Source organism: Sesamum indicum, linkage group LG12 (assembly GCF_026168435.1).
Source record: "Sesamum indicum cultivar Baizhima isolate 11 linkage group LG12, ASM2616843v1, whole genome shotgun sequence".
Classification (NCBI taxonomy): domain Eukaryota; kingdom Viridiplantae; phylum Streptophyta; class Magnoliopsida; order Lamiales; family Pedaliaceae; genus Sesamum; species Sesamum indicum.
The window spans coordinates 15328106-15351147 of NC_142668.1; the positions used below are offsets into that span (position 1 = coordinate 15328106).

Below are 23042 nucleotides of genomic sequence, written 5' to 3' on the forward strand. Positions count from 1 at the left end.
AATGATTCTACAAGACTGACGTTTAACAGATTTCGATATAATTAATGTTCAAGTACCTCAGAGAGTCATGTTGTCATTTATTCCGTAACATTAATTTACTTAATTTGTAAAGTTGTCTATTCTTAATTGAATGGAGCCAAAATCATTTTTGTAATAAGGAGTGCACTCTTTTATAACAGTAATTAATAAAGCTCCTGAATGATTTTTGACAAAAGGCATGGTACTGTTGCTACTGTAGATGAGTGGGCTGATGAGCAAATTCCGCCGACAGCAAGTCCAATATAGTCTAACCATCAACCAAGGAAACTATATGTTTTCATCTTAATTCTAAGTTGTTACAAACAAGACGACAGCCAGTCAGTCATGTCCTAAGAATCTCAAATCTGAAGGTTGATTAAGAGCTTTAAAAAAAAAAAAGAGAAGGAAACAGAAATGACTGGGAAATATATGGACAGGATTAAACTGGAGTCAACTCAGGAATTAGCCAAACTCTGCTTTTGGGGCTGCAAACTTGAAGAAAGGACACGAAATTATTACTTGTTTGAGGTCTGATTGGTTGGTATATAAGAGCGAAATCAACTCTTTTGACACTACTTAAGTAGAATTCTTTTTGGCATTACTAGCGTCCATTCTATATTTTAATTATAATTAATTAAAATATAATAGTTAAGTGTACGTTACATCTACATTTCATAAAGGCCTAATTACAAAAATATTTTATATATTTTTGAAAATATTTACATAAATACCTCATCGATCAGGGAAAAAAACATACACAAGCACCTCCTAAATTAGATGTATTATCAGGAGATATATTTGTAATTTTACAAAGAGTTAGGACTACGCACTTAGGAGTTGCCGGTGCCGTGGCGAGGTGTTTGACAAGTCCTCTATTCTCGAATTCATGATAATAATTGAAGTTGAGATCCTATAATTATACAAGTATCAGATAATTTCATTCTAATAACACCAAACTTATACGAATGTATTTGTTATTGTATAACATCTTAAATAAGAAAAAATTAGGTAAAAAACAGAAGTCAATTTGGGCAAATGATGAAAGACATATGTAGAATGAATTTTGTGAATAATTTGAATAGCATAACCATATTGATAAGCAATAAGTGAAGGCAGGATAAGTTGGATTGAAGTGCGTGGATTTTACTAATCAAACAAATTATTTAGCGCAATAATAAAAAAGTTAGGTAATAACGCACTCACCCCCACCCCACCCCCTTTAGATTGGGAGAGGACAATCAAACATGGAATTTGCAGATACACCCATCCATCATCATCATCATCATCATCATCAAACACCTTCTCAAAAGCAGATAATAATATGCACTCAACACACACAATATTGTCATCTGCACCCTCTGCATTTTTTCTTTATCCTGTTATTATTATTATATTATCAAATTTTGTTTCTACTTATGTAGTAATACTTCATATTACTTTATGATATTCTTACCTTGTAACTAATGTAATAATTTATATTGAAACTTGAAAAATAAATCTAACTCACCGTTCATATCTCTCTATATATATTTATAAAAAGAGAGAGAGAGTGAAAATCAAAAGGCATGATTAGCATTACACAAAACACTAAGTAAAGGTACCCCACACGTGCCATGCTACAGCTAGTTTTTTCCATCTCTTTTTCAGCTTTAATTTCATCATCTTTTTGCCTGGTTGGACAAAAAATAAAAATAAAAAAATCTACTCCAATCAGATTTTGTCAGATCAAAATCAAATAAATAATAAATGTAATATATTTACCTGCGATTATATACAATTAAAAAAAACGATTAATCACATAACAAGTATATCACATTTATTGTGCGAATATATGTATGTTATTAATTATTATTACGAAGTAATAAAAGAGGATGAGCCACTTGTTCTTTTCGTGTTGCTTTTTCCTAGTCCCCACTTATTGTGTTTGTGCTGTTTCTTTTTCAAAAATGTCAATTTTTCCCTGTTTTTTTCTTTTTTTTTTTTGGGGGGGGGGGGGGCTTGCTTTCCTTACCTTGATTGTAAGTTTCTTGTAGAATCTGAACACAATATCTTGGTTTTGTCTGCTTGAAATTGGTGATGCTCTGCATTCATATTACTGTCAACATCTTTATTAATTTTCTCGTTTGCAATGTGATTTAATTGTGATAATATATTAAATGTTAAGTTGTTCAATAAAATTAAATTATGTGGAACAAGTCTTAACTTAGGAATTAAGATTAGACGTGGATTGGTCAATTTTTCTAATTTGAACTAAATTTGGAATTTTCTTCTCACCAAAAAAATAAATATGGAATTTTCTTGAATTATGTGTATGTGTTCTAAGTATATTTGGAGTCCCGTTGAATGGTCCAACTAGATTTATATAGTAATGTATTATTTATTTATAGAAAAGTTGAAGAAAAAAGTATAACGTTCTTGTAAGTTATAAATATTTCTCTGAAATTTGCGATTGACATAGAAAATTGTTGAAATTTGTTAGATACATAACATAAAATAAAGAGTTACGTAATTCAATCATGCATCACACGTTTACGAGATAAATGGCTAGACGACGGACTTGTATTATTTTCTTTTGATTTGAAACTACAATATTCACCTGTTTATATAGTTGATTTACACCTCTTAACAATGATGAGAAGCGGAGAAAAATCACTCCAAAATCAAATCATAATTAAATATCACATCACTTCAAAATCATAATTAAATATAATTATAAATACACAATTATATTAAGTAATCAATTCTTAATTCTCAACTTAAATTTCACTATTTTCATCTGGTACCTGAATTTATGTCCAGATAAAGTTCAAAATCACGATCAATATTGTATTATTTTGGTATAAGAAATATTCATTTACCAAGACTAATTACAGGATAATATATGAGTAGAACAAATACCCACTAATACGTATTTACAACTTGCATCTGAATTTCGAATTTGAATTTTTTATTTTAAATCTTATTGAATATTTTTTTATTACATGTACACATTGTTACGTTATTTGTTTTAATTTTAAAATTTTCTTATACATGTTATATGTATATATTATATAAAATACATAAAAGCTACAACATAATTTGAAATAAAAATTTGAACGGTCCAAATTCATATAAGTGTGGAGAATATTAGATAATCACAAATTTTATCCATCGTCTTTTAGGGTAACAGTCACTACCGACATTAACTTTTGTAAGCAATTTACTTCACAAGTAATTGTTATTTGTAAAGACGCATGAATGACCCCCCATATTAGCCTAAAATCGCACTCTGCACGATTGCTAATTGCAATTATTAGGCTACGAAGCAAGTTTAAAGCTAAACGAGTTGTATATATTTAGGAAAAGCTACGAGGTAAGAGAGACGAAATTTCTACCTAAGTTGTCCAAACCAAACATCCTCTTTTTCGTTCTCCCTCTATTACTTTTCCTCAATCCCACTCAAAAACATTCAAATGTCAAATTGGTCTAAACTCTCCTTCTAATAGAAATATTTTATGAAAAAGTAGTTATGACTTAGCTTATTAAAAATCCAAGTACTCGTGCACATAAACTAATATTTGCTTCCATATCAATATATAATATAACAAACGATCGTCAGCACGCCAGCGAAATGCAATGATTCCGTAATGAAGTAATATAAAAATATCGTCAAAGGTAAAACTGAAAAAGAGTAAGTTCAGAGTAACAGTAAAAGAGTATGATAAATTATAATGGGTACTCTATTATCTTTCGTTATTTAAAAAATTACAAATATTTTTTGTATCAACGAATGTCTAACAAATACTCCCTTGTGATTGCTCATTGTAGGGGCATTTATCAGAACGCCGCTAATTTTAAAGGGTATTCATAATTATTAGAAGCATTATAAAAGTGTGTTGCAATTTAGCCTAAAAATGTAAAAAAATAAAGCATTGGATTGGATGTTCCCTTGCGTTCTTGTAAAGATGATGGGATGTGCATGGAAAAAAAGCAATAGCAGGCAGGGTGAATGAGGGGAAGAGAATGTGGAAAGTAGAAGAGGCATCAGTAATAAGGGGCCTACCCCCCACAAAGAAATGGATCAAGAAAATTAAAAATAAAGTAGTTATTTTACAGAGTTGAGCCAAAGTTGGTAGGGGTCCATAGGATGTGATCCACATACATGCTCCACGACTCTTGTTCCCACTACTTACATTTCGTTTCTGGATATATGCCCACATTTTTTTATTATTTTTTAAATGATTGAACATTTATTCATACTTGTTGATGTGGAATATTATATTAATGTAGAGAATCTTGATTTTAAGTGGAATAGTGTGGTTTTATGGTTTCTTGATTTCATATCAGAGTAATGAACATATTCACTTACCTTCCTATTTCTATTTGGGCTATGATGATTATTAGTGTTGTTGTTTTCTTTTTCTTCTACCTAATCTACAGTAAAAAATTACTGATATTACAATAATTTATTCATTATTAGGAGATGGGATACGCGTTTTGTTTATAGTATAATCTAACTGTAGTTAGACTAGGACAAACGATCTTGGAAGCCATATTTATAGAACTTCATATTTAGGATAAGTTTTCGGAATTGATCATTTTTCTTGAAGTGTATACGGATCACACAACAAGTTATATAGCACTTGATATATAGATAATTTCCCCATTTACTATATCGACAGCTTTTTTCAAAAAACGTTGGAATAATTATACTTTTTAGTTGAGGGATCCAATAATTTCTGGAGTTTCAACTGCTGATAAATGTGGATGGAGTTAGTAGCACTGGTTGGCATATGAAGAATTAATTCACATGCTTGACTGAATTTATAGAAATTTGTGAAAAGATTAATGGACCTGTGGGTCTTTATCACAATTAAGTTAGATTAACAAAACGCATGTAACGTCATGATCGGCGCCAAGAGCAGACCCTCGTACCCCTATAAATATCCATCCAAGAGCTGCTCAGATCATACAGTGAGAAATCATCCATATTCTACTCAATTACTAAAGTACAAAGAGATCCCACACACACACGCACAACACACAGTGAGAAATGGCAACTTTCCCAGTGGTTAACATGGAGAAGCTCAACGGAGAAGAAAGGACTGCAACAATGGCCGTAATCAAAGATGCCTGTGAAAACTGGGGTTTCTTTGAGGTACTCTTACTTACACCTTCACTTCCTAAACACATACACACACACACACACACACACACAGAGTTGTATGTGTGTATTGTCCTAGCTAGATATGGAGCGAAAAGGGGCCGTGATGAGCTCTCTGTTAAACTTAACAGAGATTTCATTGAGTTGATAATATCGTACGTGGTTGTAATATTTGTTGTCATGTTGTCTTTAATCTGGCAGCTGCTGAATCATGGAATTGCTCCTGAGTTCTTGGACACTGTGGAGAGGCTGACGAAAGAGCACTACAGGAAATGCATGGAGCAACGGTTCAAGGAAATGGTGGCGAGCAAGGGCCTGGAGGCTGTTCAGTCTGAGATCAATGATTTGGACTGGGAAAGCACCTTCTTCTTGCGCCATCTCCCTGTTTCCAATATCTCAGAAATCCCTGATCTTGATGAAGAATACAGGTTTCATTTCATCTTTTTGAACAATCAATCTGCAGGCGTAAATTACTCTCTCTTTCCACTTGTTTGGGACCACACAAACTGACAGGATTTATTTACTGTCCTCCAACTGTTCTTGAGATAGCTACAACCTTACTTGTCTTCTTCGGGTGATGGTTCCAGGAAGGTTATGAAGGAGTTTGCGGCCCAGCTGGAGAAACTGGCGGAGCAGCTCCTGGATTTGCTCTGTGAGAATCTTGGCCTTGAGAAAGGTTATCTCAAGAAGGCATTTTATGGCTCCAAAGGCCCGACTTTTGGCACCAAAGTCAGCAACTACCCACCGTGCCCGAAGCCGGACCTGATCAAGGGCCTCCGCGCCCACACAGATGCTGGCGGCATAATCCTTCTCTTCCAGGATGACAAGGTCAGCGGCCTCCAGCTCCTCAAAGATGGTGAATGGGTCGACGTTCCGCCCATGCGACACTCAATCGTCGTCAATATTGGTGACCAGCTTGAGGTGAATTTCTTCCACATTAGCACTTAGAGCTGGAGTTCTTGATTATGATTCTAACTTAAAAATGTTTTCCCTGTTGTGAAGGTGATCACAAATGGAAAGTACAAGAGCGTGATGCACCGAGTGATTGCCCAAACTGATGGAACCAGGATGTCAATTGCTTCATTCTACAATCCGGGGAGTGATGCGGTGATCTATCCAGCCCCAGCATTGGTTGAGAAGGAAGAGAAGAAAGATCTGTACCCGAAATTCGTGTTCGAGGACTACATGAAGCTCTATGCTGGGCTCAAGTTCCAGGCCAAGGAGCCAAGATTTGAAGCTTTTAAGACCATGCAGAACTCTGCTAATCTGGGACCAATTGCAACTGCTTAATTATTACTGTTTTAGAGTAAAATTAAGTGGTGATTGTTAGAGTTTAATATGGTCTAATTACTGTTGATGTAATTTATGGCTGTTGAAAAGTCTATCTGCTGGGTGTTAAATATGAATGGTTTAGGGAGTTTGTCTGGCTTTGCGCTTGCTAGATTACTGTCGTGTCCTGTATTGGGTTTGAACGTCGAAGCGGAATTCTGTATGTTAATTGACCAAAAGTTTCGAATAAGAAATCTCTTCATTAAATACATTGTCAATATTGTTCTTGTGGAATTCCAACAAATGTGAACCTACTAGACAATATTTTAATCTTGGAAATGCAATTCAGGGGGGAAAGTTCACGGACTTTCAAACAGACGGGCCTGCACTAATGTTGAGTGTGCATGCTCTGTTCTCAATTTTCACTGCAGTTTGCTACTGTTTTACGGATGCTGCCAAACACCGAAGAACTATGCAAAGTTCTGACTCGGCCCGAGTTTGATTAAACCTAAAATAATTATATGACAAGAGAAATTAATTTGCCATGTGATTGGTGGAAATTGATGAATCGCAAATGCAATTACACTTACCATGTAATTAGTTTGATTTGATCAAATTTACTTTGAATAAGAATTTTCTGAAAAACTACATGACACCTAAAGGAGATTTTGGGGAGAAGACAATCAACACTTAGGATGTCCTGTTCAATTCAAGTTCTTGCTACTAACTTCCACGATTGCAATCTTTATGCTTGTATAATGGCATTCAACTCTTAGTGGACTTATGCATCGTGCATTATATCACAGTATCCTGCAGGAATTTGGAACCACTGGAAGTGGAGTAGATATGAAGATCCCAACGTCATTACGATGTTAAGATCTCTGAGTCAAGATGAAAACAGCAGGAAATAATCATGAAGAAACGCAGCAGCTAATCAGAAACCTATTCCTGATGTCAAACAGCTCATTTGGCAATAATCACTTTTTCTGGGCTATTCATCACACGCCATTTGCAAATAAAACCAGTTAAATGGTATTAAGTACAGTATTTGGCGAAATTACATGTTTTCCCGATGCTTCCCTTTAGGAACAACTAAGACCTTTAATATTTAATTTCATCACCAGCAAAGCTTAATATCAAAAGTTACTCAAAGTAATGAAGTCAAAAGCATGTTTCTAGTTAGCAGGTTATGTTTAGAGGATAACAATGTAGTTGCGTTTTTCCATGTAAAGAAAGATTAATACCACAGCAGATAAAAGCAAGTATGTACAGCCACTTGTTGGTACTGAGACTCGGAACTTCTGAAAGAACATAATCGTGTCACTATGTTGTTACTCCCTTTAAAATCAAAGTATATCTTTCAGTTGTGATACAACTGATGAATTGAATTATAATGTGCATCAGTAAAAGAATTTCTCTAAGAAATCATTGCAAAAAGTTAGGGTCAGCTTGGAAGTCCATGAATTACATGGACATGACCGAAAATCTTCCAAGTATAAGACTTCAAAACAGAGGGTAGGCATTCTCTTTCCCCTGAGGCATGACACAAGAGAACAGGAAAGGCATCAACAGAGGGGAAGGCTTTTCTCTCCAACACCACGTCAGTAACACTACAGGGTCTTCTTCTCATGTTCATCAGCCACTTTTTCATTAGAGCAGTGATTGTTTAACACTGCCGAAATGTCAGCTTCAGAAGCTCCAGCAAGTCTGAATCGCTCAACTGCAACATCCAGGTTCTTCTTCCAACCAGGCAAGCCCAATTTACTTTCAAGTTGAGATCTCTCAAAAAGCATGTTGCCCCAGAATAGATGAATTTGAAATCGCATAACTGCAGCTTGCTCTGCTGCTTCCTCGGGTGAAACATCCCCCTGACCCCCTATACTGGAGGAATCACCTTCTGCACCACCACCTTGTTTCTTCCTCAGTTTCAAAAGTTCATCCTTCTTGCTTGTAGTAGGATCTTTCAACTCATTAGCTCTCTGCACCTCCAGCTTCTCCCAAATCTCAGTTGCTGCTTTCAATTTTTCTTCTGCGCTGTCAAAAAGATCTATAGTCTCAGTTGGGTCCCATTTTGACAGGTCATCTTTCTTTGCTAGTACAAATGACCACTGAAGCTTTGCCATTTCAAATTGCTGCTGCCCTAGAGCCAACAATCCTTCGTAAAAGTCTGGTTTGATTAGTATAGCCTTCTCATAGTTCTCCCTGGCACGAGAATATTTCTCTCTCACCCAATCATAAGCAGCAACCGATCCATCTATCGGAATTCTTTTCCTTGCTTCACACATGTGAACATTTGCCCAGTTGAAGAAAGCCACAGCAGCTACCTCTTGAAACTTCAGAGCAGCCTTCTTGAAAAGGTTCTGAGCCTGTTCACTGGTCACTGTTTCCTCAAGGGCTTCAGAACATACCTCCATTCCGAGCTCATGAAAATCAATATGAGCATCAGGATCAACCCCGACATGGGTCCTGAACAGCTGTGCAAACTCAAATAACCAATCATCCATCTCCACCTCCTTGCAGTCAACCTCTTCTTGTCTTCCAGTTTTCTCCTCCTGAGCAACTTTCTCAGTGTTATCAATCTTGGAATGAGCAGCTTCGACTGCAGATTCAGCAAGTGAAGGTTGCGACACATTTTCATCTCCTTTTACCATCTCAAACACAAGAGGTGTCTCTTCCTTCTCTTCCAGTAAGGGTGGCTCATGCTCAGGACTCACTTCAACAATATGCAACCTCAACATACCAATCGAGTCTCCTTTATCAGCATCGGGGTCACTTTGAATAAGGTCGTTGACACATGACTCAGCCATTCTAAGTTCATGTGTAGATGTTATAGTCACCAAGTCACCATCATTGTCCTTGTATTTAATCAGCACTGCTTTTGACATAGGAAAACGTTTGCCTACCACCTCTCTCAAAACTTTGAAACTGCAATTCACTGGCATCTGGGCACGCCTTATATCATGGTCATAAACAAGCTTCAACGGTCTCCACCGCATTGTAGAGTGTGCAGCTTGCTCACAAAGTGGAAGCGAGCCTGATGGACTAGTTGACTGTTCCCTCTGGTTGTCCTTACCAGAATTTCCAGTGGGAACTGAAGAACCATTTGAAGACTTCAAGACTACTTTCGGCAACTGGTTTTTGGTCCCAGGACCATTCTCAACCGGAGGAATCAGACAAAACTTTTCCGATTTGTTAGATGGCACAGTTGGTGCTGCTACTGAAGACACTGGCTTCTTAAGTACGGGTCTGGCTGGTGAACATGGTCCAAGGCCCACGACTGGCGTCCCACGAACTGCAGATGCCCCAAGGGCCGCTGGTGATGGGCGCTGGGGGTCCTGCTGGGTCTCCTGACGAGCGCCAAGAGACATCCTCAATCGTCCAGCAATGTCCAAGGCATCATGGTGATTTGGAGCAGCCATCAACATCGATTGCACGTCTTGCATAGCCATTTCATACTTCCCTACCGCCTCAAAAGCACGAGCCCTCCTAAGAAGTGCTCGGACAAATTGCGGCTGTACCTGAAGCGCCAGTGTACACTCGGATATCACAGCACCATAGTCAATTGGCTTCATTTGCATCAAACAAGCAGCTTTATTACTGTGAAATACGGCTCGATCAGGATGCACATTTGGAGTAAGTTTAAGGGCATTATCGTATTGCTGAAGAGCACCCACATAATCTTTGGCTTGAAACCTTCTGTTACCCTCCTCCTTGATCTCATGGGCTCTTTTCAAGAAAGCTGAAGAGTCCAAATTAACACCAGTTCCAACAACAGGTGGGGAAGGGTTATCTCCACCGGCAACTGGGTTCTGGCTCTGGTTTAGGCTCGTACCACTTTTCTTTTTCCTACCCCCAGACTTACCCATATAATTCTTCCCCACCCACCCAAGATTCAATTTCTATTCACTAAAGATAAGCTGTCAATATCAAACCCTACTCAGACGCTTTCTCAATGAGAGGTTTGAAGTCCTTTCTTAAAAATCCGGAAATGACAGAGGGCAAGAAAGAGGAAAAAGAAAAACAGAGACGTACTTACAAGCCGAGCACACCTATAGTGAAGAAAGTTGAGTGTTTATTCTGTTCGAAATGAGAAGTCCCAGCGGATGAATTGCAGGAAAAGAATCTGTCAAGAAGAATTAGGTTCGAGATCAGTGGTTCTTCAGAGAGAAAATTTGAACGACGGGGTTTTTCTTTCAATTTCAAACCCTAGACAGCGTAAACCGTTGGATCAGCCTGTGGCCACAATCACCGTTGCTTTCTCCCTACAATATGTCTCCACTCTCCAGTGACTCTATGGCAAGGGCAAAACGGTAAATAGAACAGATTAGGGTTCTTTCCCAACCTGCAGCCAGCCCAACTCTATATAAAGCCAAATTTGGTGCAGTATCTAATCCCACCAGCTCTCCACTTCTAACAGACCCGCACGCGGAACGTCGATCTAACATCCGCCTCCCGCCGCCCCACCCCCACCTATCACAATTAGACAAAAAAGCGAAGAATGTTGTTGATATGTTGAGATCGTTGGTTTTTCATTTCATCTTGAAATCGCCTCTGCTCGTAATTCATGGAATGGGGCGGTATCTTAGTTCCGTCTCATCGATGAGGACAAGAGGTACAATAATGATGGCGAGATATCGTTTCAGTCGTCATTTTTCCCCATTGACGATTCGATTGTTGCTCGTCCACATCTCTATTCTATTTGCTAATATGCAACAGCTTTTCCCCATTTATGAATTTGATAAACCAAAAATAGATTTAGAATTTTTGGATTTTCCTTTCAAGAGATTGGGAATTAGAAAAGCAGAAATGCGACACGAAAAACACCTCGATACAGCTGGAAGCAAACCTTTGATTGTTAAAACTTGGTTATTTAATGTATTAATTTTATTGCCTTGTGAATTTAATTTTGCAAATATATTTCGAAAAATCGGATGAAATATTTTTGCCCTGTTCCGGCCAGACGGCTCGGTGAAAGCACATTCTTTGTTGTTTGTTTTTTTATTAAGGGTAAAATGCAGGGATCAGTTATACTTTGTTCTTCAATTTTTTAATAAAAATAAATTAAATTAAAAGATTAGATAAAATGCAAAGTGTAACAAAATAAAAAATTGAGTAAAAAAATGTAAAAAGAAAAAGTTGGGAAGAAATTACAAATAATAGGATGTCTGCATCTTTGAAGTTTGTATTTTATTAATATATGGAATAAAATAACAAAGGGTGTAACAAAGTATGAAAGGGTGTGACGATAAAATTAATTATTAATATATATGCTAATTTATTTTAATAATTTTAATACCTCTTACTATAAAGCACATGAGATTGATGTGGGAGTGGGACTACTAATTAAGGTATTGAAAGAATTTACACAAATGCTTGTAGCTTTCTTGTTGCATAAATACTCCTAATTCTTTTATTAATCACAAGATAGACAATGATCCTACCTAATATTGGAGTTGTTCCGACCTAGTTTTGGACCTTTCCTATTTGGATTAAACTCTTGTGAACTTTTTACATTCAAACATACATCATGCATATAATCTGGTTCTGGGAATTTAGGTGGCTGATAGGTTGATGGAAATATAACTTAGTCAAAGATTTTGCAACAATTAAAATAGTCTGGAGAGAGGGTGGATGAGACTGCTGCCATGCAGTTACGATTAGCTCTCTGTTAGACGAAAAAGTAACACTGTCAACTCCCTAGGAAGGGTTCTCAGGATGGATCCCCGGATTACTAAAAGAATATGGTTAACAATATCCTACCAGAGTCAATAATTTCATTTCGATAGTAGTGATGCGCTGCCTCAAGTCAGTTTGGTATCTATATAAATCAAGGAATATCTCATTCCTCCCCCCCCCCCCCCCCCCAAAAAAAAAAGGCTGCTTTTCCCTATTTTTAACTTTTCCATCCCTGGAGAGCATCACAAGCTTCAACTCTTCAAATATGAATCCTGCGATGGGATCTGCTTTATGCCAGAAACGTCAAACAACTCCATGAATCTCTGGTCTGAAACTCTAGCCTTATCAGCTGCAAATCTCAGGTACTCATCAAAAATTGAAGCCAGGCACCAATTTTGCCATTTCCTAAAGCATCCCACAACACAACCAGTCCGGTGCTGTACCACACAAAGAAGCAAATGTTAGACAAGAAACGTGTGACTAGGAAGCCTAAGAGAGGAAATACACCAGTACCTTTCCCCGCTTGCAGTGAATTAGGAGGGGACGGTTTCTTTCATCTGGACACGAGTTTCAGTTAGGAACATCTCAATCATAAAGATAAGCATATATATATATATATATATATAGGTCCAAAGGAGAGTCAGAAGTACCTAGTAATACTTCTAATGCACGACAAACTAAATCATCTGGGATGTTTACAAATGGCTCCTGCACAACAATTAAAGATTTAAAATCAGATAATGATCCACAGGGAAAGGGTGAATCATGCTACTTCATTCATTTTGAAAGCTCCTAGCTAGCCCATCTAGTCAAACAAATTCCAAGTGAAAGGGACTGATAAGTTGCATGGTCATTTTAACTACAGAAAACACAATCACATCACTAGTTCATGAAAGTTTACCCCAGTGCCTGAGAAGCACCTCACAAATCCTTCTTAGAAGTGCTCATTTGATGTTGTGTGGCTCCAGCTATGTAATACAACAGAGATTGCAACTCAGACTTGATGCATATCAAATCTAGTTCAAGTGATACATTCAACAAAAGGGTTCCCAACATCACCATCATGACATGGTTTGATAGAATATCTGGGCCACTAATGGCTGCAAAGATCAAGAATTTTCTGTGTGTTTGCTTCATCCTATGTTTTCTTTTTATCAAGTTGATCCTTGTTCTTCCAAGTATTAATTCACTGAGTAAAAACATTAAACCCTGTTTCAAGCAATAAAAATTCACTATCCACATCATGATTATGTCCAGTGTCTCCTTCAGTATCAATTTTCTAAGGAAATATTTGAAGCACATATCTTGCACACGATCAATTATGAAATAAGGAGTTTTTCTTTTTAAAAAAAAAAGTTCCAAGCCTATACAAGTTAACCCAAAGAACATTGAAAGAAAACACCAAATAAATGCTCTCTTATGCAATTTTACCTTTTTGTTAAAAAAAAAAAAAGACAATGCAAACTGTAGATGCATAACTGAGTATATGTGATCCATTTACTTATCCTTCAAAAAAGATGCATTCAGATATCTCCATCTAAAACATATAATGAAAATAATCATACAACAAACATACTGTTTCAAGTGCAATACTTAACCCAATCTATTTCTCTTATCCACATTCATGTTGACTAGCTTGCAATTCTTGTGTAGTTTCAACAAATCAAGACAATACAGAACATCACTACAGAACTTCCCCAAAGAAGCAATCAGGCCGGATCATTAATTTTAGTTTCGCTCTCCACAATCAGATTATCACATAATACACAAATATAAAGCACACCTGCCGGTAAATATCTAAATTAAAATTACCTTAGATCCTTCGACCCCGAACTGAAAAAGACGAATGCCATTCGCATTAAGGAACTGCAAATTTACTTCAGGATACGGCTCCGGACACAAATATCTGCAGTATGTAAGAGCATTACTTTCAAAATTTCGATCCAACATACGACATAGGAAAAAGAAAACGAGAATTTCGAATTTGAACGAACATGATCGATCGGAGGCCTAGGGTTTTCAGGAACGGAAAATTAGCAGTGTCGGGGAAGCCGGACCGGAATATTCCATAATCGACCATAGAGAAGTTAAGCGGCGGCACAAAGAGATTCTCTTCGTCGTTAATGTCGGCCGTAGAAGTCCTTTCCGGCGGCATATCAGCGACGGCGGGGGAGACGAGCGTCTTCCGGATCCTTTTGAGGCACATTGGTGGCTGACAATCGTAGATGCTCATATCATTGGCGCCAAAGAGCGCATGATGAGAACGTGGAGAATCGGAGACGGCGGCGACAGAGAAATAGAGAAGCTGTGTACGTATTGGAGTTGAATACTGTTTGAGAGCAGCGGATTTAGGAGAAATGGGAAAAGAAAGAAAAAAACAGTTTGATTCTTTGGAATCTTGAAAGATCCAATCGGCAAGAAAGGTTGATGATGCGGATGGTGGAAATCCTTGGGGCTTTTCCTCACTTATATACCGTCCAAAGCCAAAGGCCAAAACCGAATGCGATCAGTATTTGGGTATGTATATATATGTATGTATGTATATACATGTTATCTACTAAAACTACTTTTACTTTTCCCTATTTTGATCACAAATACAAAAATCAATTGCCAAAAAGAAAAGAAAATCCCCCACCTTCCGCCTTTTACACACCACCTAAATTTACCTAATATAATTTGCCTTTTCCCATCTCAATTACTTACTTTCATCATACCCTACTTCTACCTTTTATTTTCTTCGTTTCTTCATATTTGGAAAAATACTAAAATTAGAATATGGGATTCAAAACTCTTTTTTTTTCTTTTATGTCAGATTCCACATAATATTCATTTATCATCATAATTAACTAATAATTCTCCAACACTTGTCAAAAGTACCTCCACGCATACGATACAATAACAATTATCGATTACTCAACTAATGTCACAAGGAACAAACTAAAATTTACCGAATTTTAACTACCTTAAACAATCTTTCAGTGAATAGGAGAGCACGAGAAGCTGGATCCGCCGAGGGTGCTCAGGAGTCCGCTTTTGATGGGGATCGGATTCAATAGCTAATGTCATGTACTAGTGCAGATCTTTAATGCACACTTATATATAATTTTATATTCTATTTGCTCTTATATACATATATATATATATATTATCATGATATAAATCTTCTTTCACATATAAGTTTTGCAACCCAATATATCATTAATTTACAACAAAAAACCCAATCCCAGAATTTGTTGCCTTACCAACACTAACTCGGAGTGCGTTTGGTGTTTCAAGGAGAGTCCGTTACAATGTATGTGGATGGGGTTCTCTCCCCTCGTCACGAGTCACAACTTTAGACACTCTTCTTGGTTTTGCTAGCTATTTCAGGGGCACTGTTCCCCTTTCTTGCACATAGGGTTCATGTGATAGCCTTAGAATTCATCCACCACATTGACAAATAATCTAAACCGACGACTTTGAAAGAGATACAAATGACCATAAAGTAAAATATTGATCCCGTGAACAACTTCAGGAGGGAAATGTGAGCTAAGAGTTCAATTCATCTGCCACTCCCACGTTCTGGATGGTATGAATTTAGCTTAGACATCACCTGATCCAGTTCTGTTGTTACCTTTCATACCAGAGTCCATCAAAGTTAAGAATATCCTGTCTTTACATGTAGACAACAAAAGTTAAAACTGAACCTCTAAAAAAATTCCCATTTAAAAGCGATAATAACCTCCTAGCCATTCTATACTAAACATATCCCACAACAAGAAGGAAGAATCGAACTCTGTTCAAAGACATATTTTTCTATGTGGATTTACTGTTGCATTTTCTTTTGGTTTGCTTTTGTGAATTAAGGAGCCAGTACAAGGACTTTGATCGTCCCTTGACTATTCGCTGTTACCATAGTTGAGCCATCACTTTTCCAACACACAGAACTAATGAAGTGTGAGCTTGTGTCTTCACCAGTTTCATCGACATCGGGGCTGAAACGATGCCGTGCTGCCGGCTTAGATATTGCCTGCAAAAGGTCCCAGACTGGTTAAAAATCAAAATTTGACAGATGAACCTAGCCAAGACACACAAGAATACAATGATACCTTGTGATACACAAACACTTCATTTGTTTCACTGCCACATGCTATGTATTAGCTGTTTGCTGTTAGACCCACAAAATTCTTCTCATTTTTATGGCCTCTAAACATGCATCGCTGAACAAAAGAACAGAAGAATGATAATATCAATTTCAACCTTCTTGCAGATACGGTCAAAACAGATAATAATTCCGCAAGAACCAAGACACACCGTATACGCATATAGTCCTGCAGATAAAAACAGTGCTCTGTTGTTTGGTGCCATTACGAGCTAATTTAGGAATAATTATTGCATAAGCATGACCAATAAACAAAGATTAAAAGATCCCATGGCCCTGTCACACAGATTCGCAAAGGCAAAATCATCTACAACATTTCTTCATTCCATCTGATTTTCTTTATCAGATAAGTTCATCGGCTCAGACTCTACCAAGGCTCTAACTGATACAAGGAAAAAGGTGAAATTCCACTGGTTTAATTTTTCCCTTTTAAGTGGAGCTTACCATTTCGCAGTTAATGTAAATGCTGAAGAAAAAATCATAATAGTAGGGAAAAAGAAAATTGTAGTCCAATAACTTTGGTCTGAATTCATTTTGGTCGTTTGTCTTTGGCGATATTAGATTTAGTCTTTTATCTATCAAATTCGCGTAGATTTGGTCATTTAGCGTAATCAATGACTCTTTTACCCTTTAAGGCTAATAGTCCATCCAATACTCTAAAAGTAATAAACAAATATATTTTTAATAATCCGAGACTATACCACATTCTAGGCGAGTATTAGCTATGAAATGCAAAATAAATGGATATATATGGACTAGAATTGTTCTTGAAAAGCTGTATAGGGGTAAAATTGTCCAAAATTGGATTAAAAAGACTAAAATTAAGCAATTTTAAAAGTTACAAGACTAAACTAAAAAGGATAAATCTAAAGGATTAAAATTAATAGCAGATAAACTTAAAGGACTAAACAAATAATTTTCCCTAACCTAATACCGGGTTATGAATAGAACAAAACGATAACGTATGAGAGATAACTACAACTTACTTGGAGATTTGCCTTCATATCCCATAGCCGCAAAGTACTGTCCGTAGATGCAGAAGCAAGCTCACTGTTGGACAGAAATTTAACATATGATACTGCCTTCCTATGCCCACTGAAAATATGCAATGGCTGGCTGATTTTTCTCAAGTCGTAGTAATGAATATGGTGATCTGCAGAACCAACCTGCGAGAGACACGAGTAAACAGACTCATACTTAATTCATCTGGCTGGCATGTTGAGAAAGAAAGCAGCAGTTAACACCAGCAAGGTAATAAGCAATGAGCTTTACAGCTACATGAATGCTGGATGAAGGGTTGTATTTGACAGAACAAATATTGGCTTTCATGTCAATACTGAGCGCGCTTGCTTCCTGTTTTATACACCATACCTTGACCTGTTGAATGTCTGGAGTTAGTCTACTTAAAATGATTATATCATATCAAAAACAGGTGTTACCAATAAACATCATTATTAAGTGCTTAAAATAGCAATTATGAAGTCATTTGAAGCAAATACAGAGCATAGTTGGACCTTATATGAAACAAACATTCTATAGGATATCATTATACATCACCCAACCACCCTTCCCCTCACTCAGTTGATCAAGATTTAAGCCGAGCCTCCACAATGTTAACTGGATTATCTGATTGCAAAGATGGCATGGAGCACCTAACCCGATGATCTGTTTAAAGCCAATCTGCACGCTCTTCACTTATAATATGAGAAAGAGGATGTATATATGGGAATATTGCGAAGTCAAAGCAAATAAAGAGTATAACTGCCAAACAGAGAGCAAACTGTGATAGAAGAAACTATATGCCAGACATTAGAAGAGTACCAAGTTCAGTATTCAAGAAAGAGGTCAAAAAAATGCACCTGCCCGGGACAACAATTAGATTGTGCTTGGTTTGGAGCAACCCAACTGAAAATTAGTTGAAGTAAGTCCAAATAATGAGACTTTGTTTAGTGGAAAGATTTGACAAAATGCAAGAAAATGACATTACAGCATAAATTATCATGACAGTTCAGTTTCCACTGTTCCACTAATCAAGACTGTCTTCATGGCAAACATCATGCCAGACCTCCAACATCCATTTGTTTTTATCACCTATTAATTAAAATATTCTTCACTAAAATTGCATAATGAGATCTCTCACAAACAAGAATATGTGAAAGGCTCAATAATATCCAGTACTGAAAAAAGTCATTTATCCCCACATATTTCAGTAATTCATAACCAGTTCAATTTGAATTTAAGATGGGTCTAGGTACCAAGTGAAAAAACAATATCTGCGGAACAACACTTCTCAAAGAAGTGCAAAGTGCATCTAAAAACTGAATAAGCAGGATGTTATTAGGGGTAATATGTTGTTCCGTGGTAAACAGATTCCTCAATGTAGAAAGAAACTGCCTTTCCTAGACACTATAGAATGAGTTCACATTTCCAAGTACCTTGCAATCATCACTTCCAGTCACAAGCATTGAAGGTTCTGTAGGTGAAAAATCCACACTCCACGCACGTTTGTCATGCTCCTCATACTCCATCACACTCTAGAAAAATTTGCAAAAAGATATGAGAGGGACCTCCTACATGGACTAAATTGGGAGAACAGATCAATTGACTAGGATAGGTACTACCTGTCGAGTAGTCACATCCCAAATGGTTACGATGCCTTCATAGTCACTGCTAGCGATCTGACTCTTTGCATACTTATTCCAGCTTAAACAGCTCAGTTTGGATCTAGCGGACATTTCCGCTATAGGACATTGAACATCAGCTGGTTCATTAACCACCTGGTAAGCAATTGCCACACCAAAGTTGTTAAGTCATACCCGAAACATAAAAAATACTCAGAAAACATCTGAACACCCTAAATGTCAACTGAAGTCTCACTGATAGCAGACAAATAAAGACTTTAGCATCTAATTGTACCACTAATGCAATGATATAAAGTCCAAAAGAGAAGCTGACTCTACAACAATCACTCAAGCACAAAACCACATGGAAGCCAGACATACAAAATGCAGCACCAGTACAAAGTTTGCTTATACTCACGGTTGAGAACTCAAAAATCTTGATACGGCGTGATACTCCAGCTGTAGCAAACAATTCATCATCTCGATCGAATTCTATGCTGCAATAGAGAAGGACTCCTTTAAATACAAGACAGGTAAGCTGCAGAATATGACCATACGGATAAGGTCCTAAGGGAGAGCATGAAAAGAGGGCATACAGCAGAGACCAATATCATACATGATCCAAAAATCGACTGAACACCAAACTTACAAGTATAAGTTTTCAGGAATCAAATTCCAGTCAATATGCAGCAAAATCCACTCACCTTGATACAATATTAGCCGAGTGAAAGACATCTTCATGTCTAAGTTCAGCTACAACTCGCATCCGACTGATTAACAACTAAACCACATTATTAAGTGGGCACGCATTAAAATGAGAGAAACTAAGGTCTGCCATGGAACTTTACCTGTATCTTGTGAAGGTTGACAGAACAGACTGAAAATCCTCTAGTCCTTCAGGGTAACCTTCTCTATAACCATGTGATCCCCGTTCTTGCTGTCCCAGTGTGTGCCTTGCCCAAGATCGCCGTTTTTGCAGGTAACAATCTTGTAGGTCGTTAAACTGTAACAATAGAAATTATCAAGCAGACTGCATGAGAAAAAGAGAAAATTATTCTAACACAACCAATTTAGCATTTTACGTTATGACCTTTAACCTAGGCATTGTGGAAGCTAAAATAACTGACATAATAATTGCCAAATAATTTAGATAGGCATGGGTGCCGGACCCTCAAAAAGACATAGACCTAAAATTAGACCAGGAAATTCATAAGCATTCAAAATTGGCCTTTTGAAAGTGACAACTCTCGGATATGTTGTTATTTAACAATCCATTTCCTCCACAACATGTGCAAGGTTACCTCTCTATTACCTTATAGAGCTTCTAGGAGATTACTATTGAGGGATTGCTACCTGAGCCTGGACCCGCCTCTTTCTAGCCAATGCCAGTCCAGATTGAGTAAGATTTTGCGTGTCTGACCCACTGTGACTATCCTTCGTTGGGATTAAATTATTTGCAGAAGATTTTGCATCAACTTTTCTGTTCTGCGAACCACCACTTGAACTCATGCAAAACTGACCTTGTGTAATGCCGTTTCTGGAGACAGTGGGGCCACCATGTTTATCATCCAATGATGGCAACACTGACTGTGAACAGGGGTCACTGACAAGCTTTCTCAATTTTGCAGAGTATCTATCTCTTCTTCGATACAACTCTATTCGACGTCTCTCTACTGCATTAATATCTTCTTTCATGTATTGAAGGTCGGCTTGTATCTGCAATACGACTTCGAATGAAAAGGTACAACAGGTAACATGTTCTATTTGAATTTAAGGGCACATAAGTCATCATGCTGCCTCAGAAACCTTATAACGTTTCACAGATATGTTATTAACAATCCAGACATCATGGATACAACTATACTGACGTATCCAAAGACCAGACACTTATATTGTGTAGCTCAAGATACTAAACAAAACTTGGGAGCAATCTTCTATTTTGATTATGAATAAGCCATAAATAAAACAAGGAAGACCAAGCACCTCATCAAGCTCATTAATTTTTTTTTTCTTCAAACAGTGCAAAAAGTCGAGAAGTATCTGTAGATTTGTCTCAGCCTCTTCTTGCTCCATTTTACTTTTCTTCTCTGAAAGAAGAGACAAGAGGCTCTCAAGCTCTTTGACCGAAGTTGTACATCCCTGTCCAAATATCATATTAGAGCACAATCTTACAAAAGCAAACAAGTATGAAATGCCGAACAATAAGAATCGAAACTAGAGAATATTAAAATATACATCCGGATCCACCGAGATTAACATCAACTGGAGAAGTGGCCTTTAATTGAAACATAATACTGACTGAAATAAAGATGCCACTATTATTGGTTCTGAGTCTTACAAAAATTGCTTTTGTTATCTTCTGGAAAGGGGGAAGGAAAAAAAAAGAAAAAGAGAGAGAGACCCCGAAATTTGCAACTGACCTGTTCAAATGCCTGACGAAGCTCTTCCAGGGGAGGGGCAATTTTAGCTATTTGGCGAGCAGAAATCTTCATCAATAACTACAAAATGGAATAATGTACCATGAGCCTATGCAGGTTGAATCATACAATATCACTAAATCAATGCAAGGGAAATAATCTTATTGGATGCATGCTATTGTTCGAGGGCAAGAGAAAGCACTGAAACACTAGAAATTCATGACTTCAATGCCTGACTAGGCAATTTAAATCATTCATCAATTTTACAAGTCAACTCACCAATTCAAACAACCGATGTTATGAGGCAAGCTTATTATGATATCATCGACTTTCTATTTATCTAATGGAATTCACAACAAATCAATATTCACTGACTAATGAATTACCGAACAACCCTGCTTCTATTCTACAGAATTGGCTGATAGTTGCTCTTCCGCAATAACGAGAAAGCACTCCATAGCCATACAAACTAATCAAAAGTTCCACTGTGCCCTTTATCACTCCTCACAAACACATTTCAATGCAAATTATATGCAAATTCCCAACAAAGATTATCTTTACCTAATTACCTCTCAATCATCCAACGCCTCCCTTTTCTTTCGGTCCCTTTTCTCTCTATTACAGATAGATAAACACAATTACGGGAACTTTTTATTTAATGTAAAATGCCAAATAGAAGGTCTACTTTTCAGCAGCCGATAATCTCAATATTTCTCTTTTAAAGCAAGTATAAACACAAAATTTATAGCTTAAAACGATAAGCCAGTATTTCAATGATCCGATAGAAGAAGAAAACGTGGTGAGAAAAATATATAAATTACGGAAAGTATATTAAGTATGAGGTATAAACATATATTTGCAAAAATGTAGCCTCCTAAATTCTCCAAATTACCAAGTTAACGTCAACTTGGAACCAACGCATCATGAGGAAAACACTTCAGTAAAACGATAGAAAAGCAAACCTTATTGAGAAGGAAATTAGGGTAGAGATGATTGGCCGTAAGGAAATGAGAGCAACATGGGCAATCACTCTTATTCTGAAGATGAGTCACGATACACATGTAGCAAAAACTATGTCCACATGCCGTCAAAAACGCATCCTTTATTATTTGCATGCATATCGGACACAACATATCCTTATCCACATTCTGCTCCTTTTCTGACTCCCCGAATGACAGCGACGGAGTAATCGCCGGAGACGGCGGCGCTTGGGCGGAGGAATCCACCAGCTCGGACTTCACTTTAGGAACCATAGTGCCGAACGAGATGCTTCCGCCCCCCATTGGCTCCGAGTCTATGAAGAGGCGACGGAGTAGAGCTACATGAGGAGCTGTGCGTGTTTATGTATGGTATTGGTAGGTGTTTCCGTACGAGTGAAGAAAGGAAAGGGCGGAGACGGTTAGAGTGTGCAAGTGCAAGTGTGTGTGTTGGAGACAAGAGGGAAGAATTTTATGGGCAGAATAGGACCACGTCGCAGCGGCGCGTGTTCCTTTTCTTTATTCGCATACACCAAAAAGCACAACTCCTATCATAAGTATCTTTTAGTGTGACATATTAATATTGTATTTTTTCCCAATGATAAATATTTTTTATATTTTAAAATATTAATATTGTATTTTTCCCCAATGATAAATATTTTTTATATTTTAAAAATATTATAAAATAATATATATATATATAGATTAACATATCACTTTCAAAATAAAAATGAACTTAAGAACATTACTGTCACAAAAAAGAAAAATGCTATAATAGTG

General features: G+C 37.1%; 4 protein-coding genes and 1 non-coding gene across 7 annotated transcripts; 2 read left to right on the top strand and 3 right to left on the bottom strand.

The window, feature by feature from the left end:
• The first annotated feature begins 4948 nt into the window (after positions 1-4948).
• Positions 4949-6697, top strand: LOC105175306 (1-aminocyclopropane-1-carboxylate oxidase). The gene is made up of 4 exons (XM_011097712.3): positions 4949-5155; positions 5363-5589; positions 5749-6082; positions 6164-6697. The coding sequence occupies exons 1-4, from the start codon at positions 5051-5053 to the stop codon at positions 6449-6451; spliced, it is 954 nt and encodes a 317-aa protein (XP_011096014.1). The 5' UTR covers positions 4949-5050; the 3' UTR covers positions 6452-6697.
• Positions 6698-7729: 1032 nt separating this feature from the next.
• LOC105175307 (protein CLMP1) lies at positions 7730-11289 on the bottom strand. Its single transcript, XM_011097713.3, has one exon. It carries the CDS (start codon positions 10294-10296, stop codon positions 8041-8043), a length of 2256 nt encoding a protein of 751 aa, XP_011096015.2. The 5' UTR covers positions 10297-11289; the 3' UTR covers positions 7730-8040.
• Positions 10988-11118, top strand: LOC148784896 (small nucleolar RNA snoR111). The gene has a single exon (XR_016063409.1). It is a non-coding gene; the product is annotated as a small nucleolar RNA snoR111 (small nucleolar RNA).
• A 769-nt stretch (positions 11290-12058) lies between the features above and the next one.
• LOC105175308 (inositol diphosphatase DSP1) lies at positions 12059-14473 on the bottom strand. Its single transcript, XM_011097714.3, has 5 exons — positions 14101-14473; positions 13919-14012; positions 12757-12814; positions 12620-12663; positions 12059-12543 (listed from the first exon to the last, which is right to left on the bottom strand). The coding sequence occupies exons 1-5, from the start codon at positions 14337-14339 to the stop codon at positions 12358-12360; spliced, it is 621 nt and encodes a 206-aa protein (XP_011096016.2). The 5' UTR covers positions 14340-14473; the 3' UTR covers positions 12059-12357.
• A 1107-nt stretch (positions 14474-15580) lies between these two features.
• Positions 15581-22769, bottom strand: LOC105175309 (E3 ubiquitin-protein ligase COP1). Of its 3 annotated transcripts, none has more exons than XM_011097715.3 (13): positions 22248-22760; positions 21289-21366; positions 20852-21007; positions 20222-20584; positions 19717-19871; positions 19573-19638; positions 19287-19365; positions 18869-19024; positions 18683-18781; positions 17520-17624; positions 17234-17413; positions 16195-16305; positions 15581-16115 (listed from the first exon to the last, which is right to left on the bottom strand). In XM_011097715.3, the coding sequence occupies exons 1-12, from the start codon at positions 22566-22568 to the stop codon at positions 16243-16245; spliced, it is 1821 nt and encodes a 606-aa protein (XP_011096017.2). In that variant the 5' UTR covers positions 22569-22760; the 3' UTR covers positions 15581-16115; positions 16195-16242. The 3 variants fall into 3 exon arrangements, 1 of the variants encoding a protein (XP_011096017.2); XR_016063101.1 differs by lacking the exons at positions 15581-16115; positions 16195-16305 and adding exons at positions 17762-17927; positions 18107-18152 and having other exon boundaries at positions 17393-17413; positions 22248-22769; XR_016063100.1 differs by lacking the exons at positions 15581-16115; positions 16195-16305 and adding an exon at positions 18107-18152 and having other exon boundaries at positions 17393-17413; positions 22248-22769.
• Positions 22770-23042: the final 273 nt, after the last annotated feature.

Bases quoted from the DNA above. Each gene is read 5' to 3' on its own strand.
- LOC105175308 (XM_011097714.3), bottom strand. From the start codon at position 14,339: ATGAGCATCTACGATTGTCAGCCACCAATGTGCCTCAAAAGGATCCGG. The intron at 12,664-12,756 runs GTACTTCTGACT...ACTCGTGTCCAG, and splicing joins TGCATTAGAAGTATTACTAG to ATGAAAGAAACCGTCCCCTC. The intron at 12,544-12,619 runs GTACTGGTGTAT...TGTGTGGTACAG, and splicing joins TTCACTGCAAGCGGGGAAAG to CACCGGACTGGTTGTGTTGT.
- LOC105175309 (XM_011097715.3), bottom strand. From the start codon at position 22,568: ATGGGGGGCGGAAGCATCTCGTTCGGCACTATGGTTCCTAAAGTGAAG. The intron at 21,367-22,247 runs GTTTGCTTTTCT...TCCATTTTGTAG, and splicing joins CTAATTTCCTTCTCAATAAG to TTATTGATGAAGATTTCTGC. The intron at 21,008-21,288 runs GTCAGTTGCAAA...ATATTTGGACAG, and splicing joins TTCGTCAGGCATTTGAACAG to GGATGTACAACTTCGGTCAA.
- LOC105175306 (XM_011097712.3), top strand. From the start codon at position 5,051: ATGGCAACTTTCCCAGTGGTTAACATGGAGAAGCTCAACGGAGAAGAA. The intron at 5,156-5,362 runs GTACTCTTACTT...TTAATCTGGCAG, and splicing joins AAAACTGGGGTTTCTTTGAG to CTGCTGAATCATGGAATTGC. The intron at 5,590-5,748 runs GTTTCATTTCAT...TGATGGTTCCAG, and splicing joins GATCTTGATGAAGAATACAG to GAAGGTTATGAAGGAGTTTG.
- LOC105175307 (XM_011097713.3), bottom strand. From the start codon at position 10,296: ATGGGTAAGTCTGGGGGTAGGAAAAAGAAAAGTGGTACGAGCCTAAAC.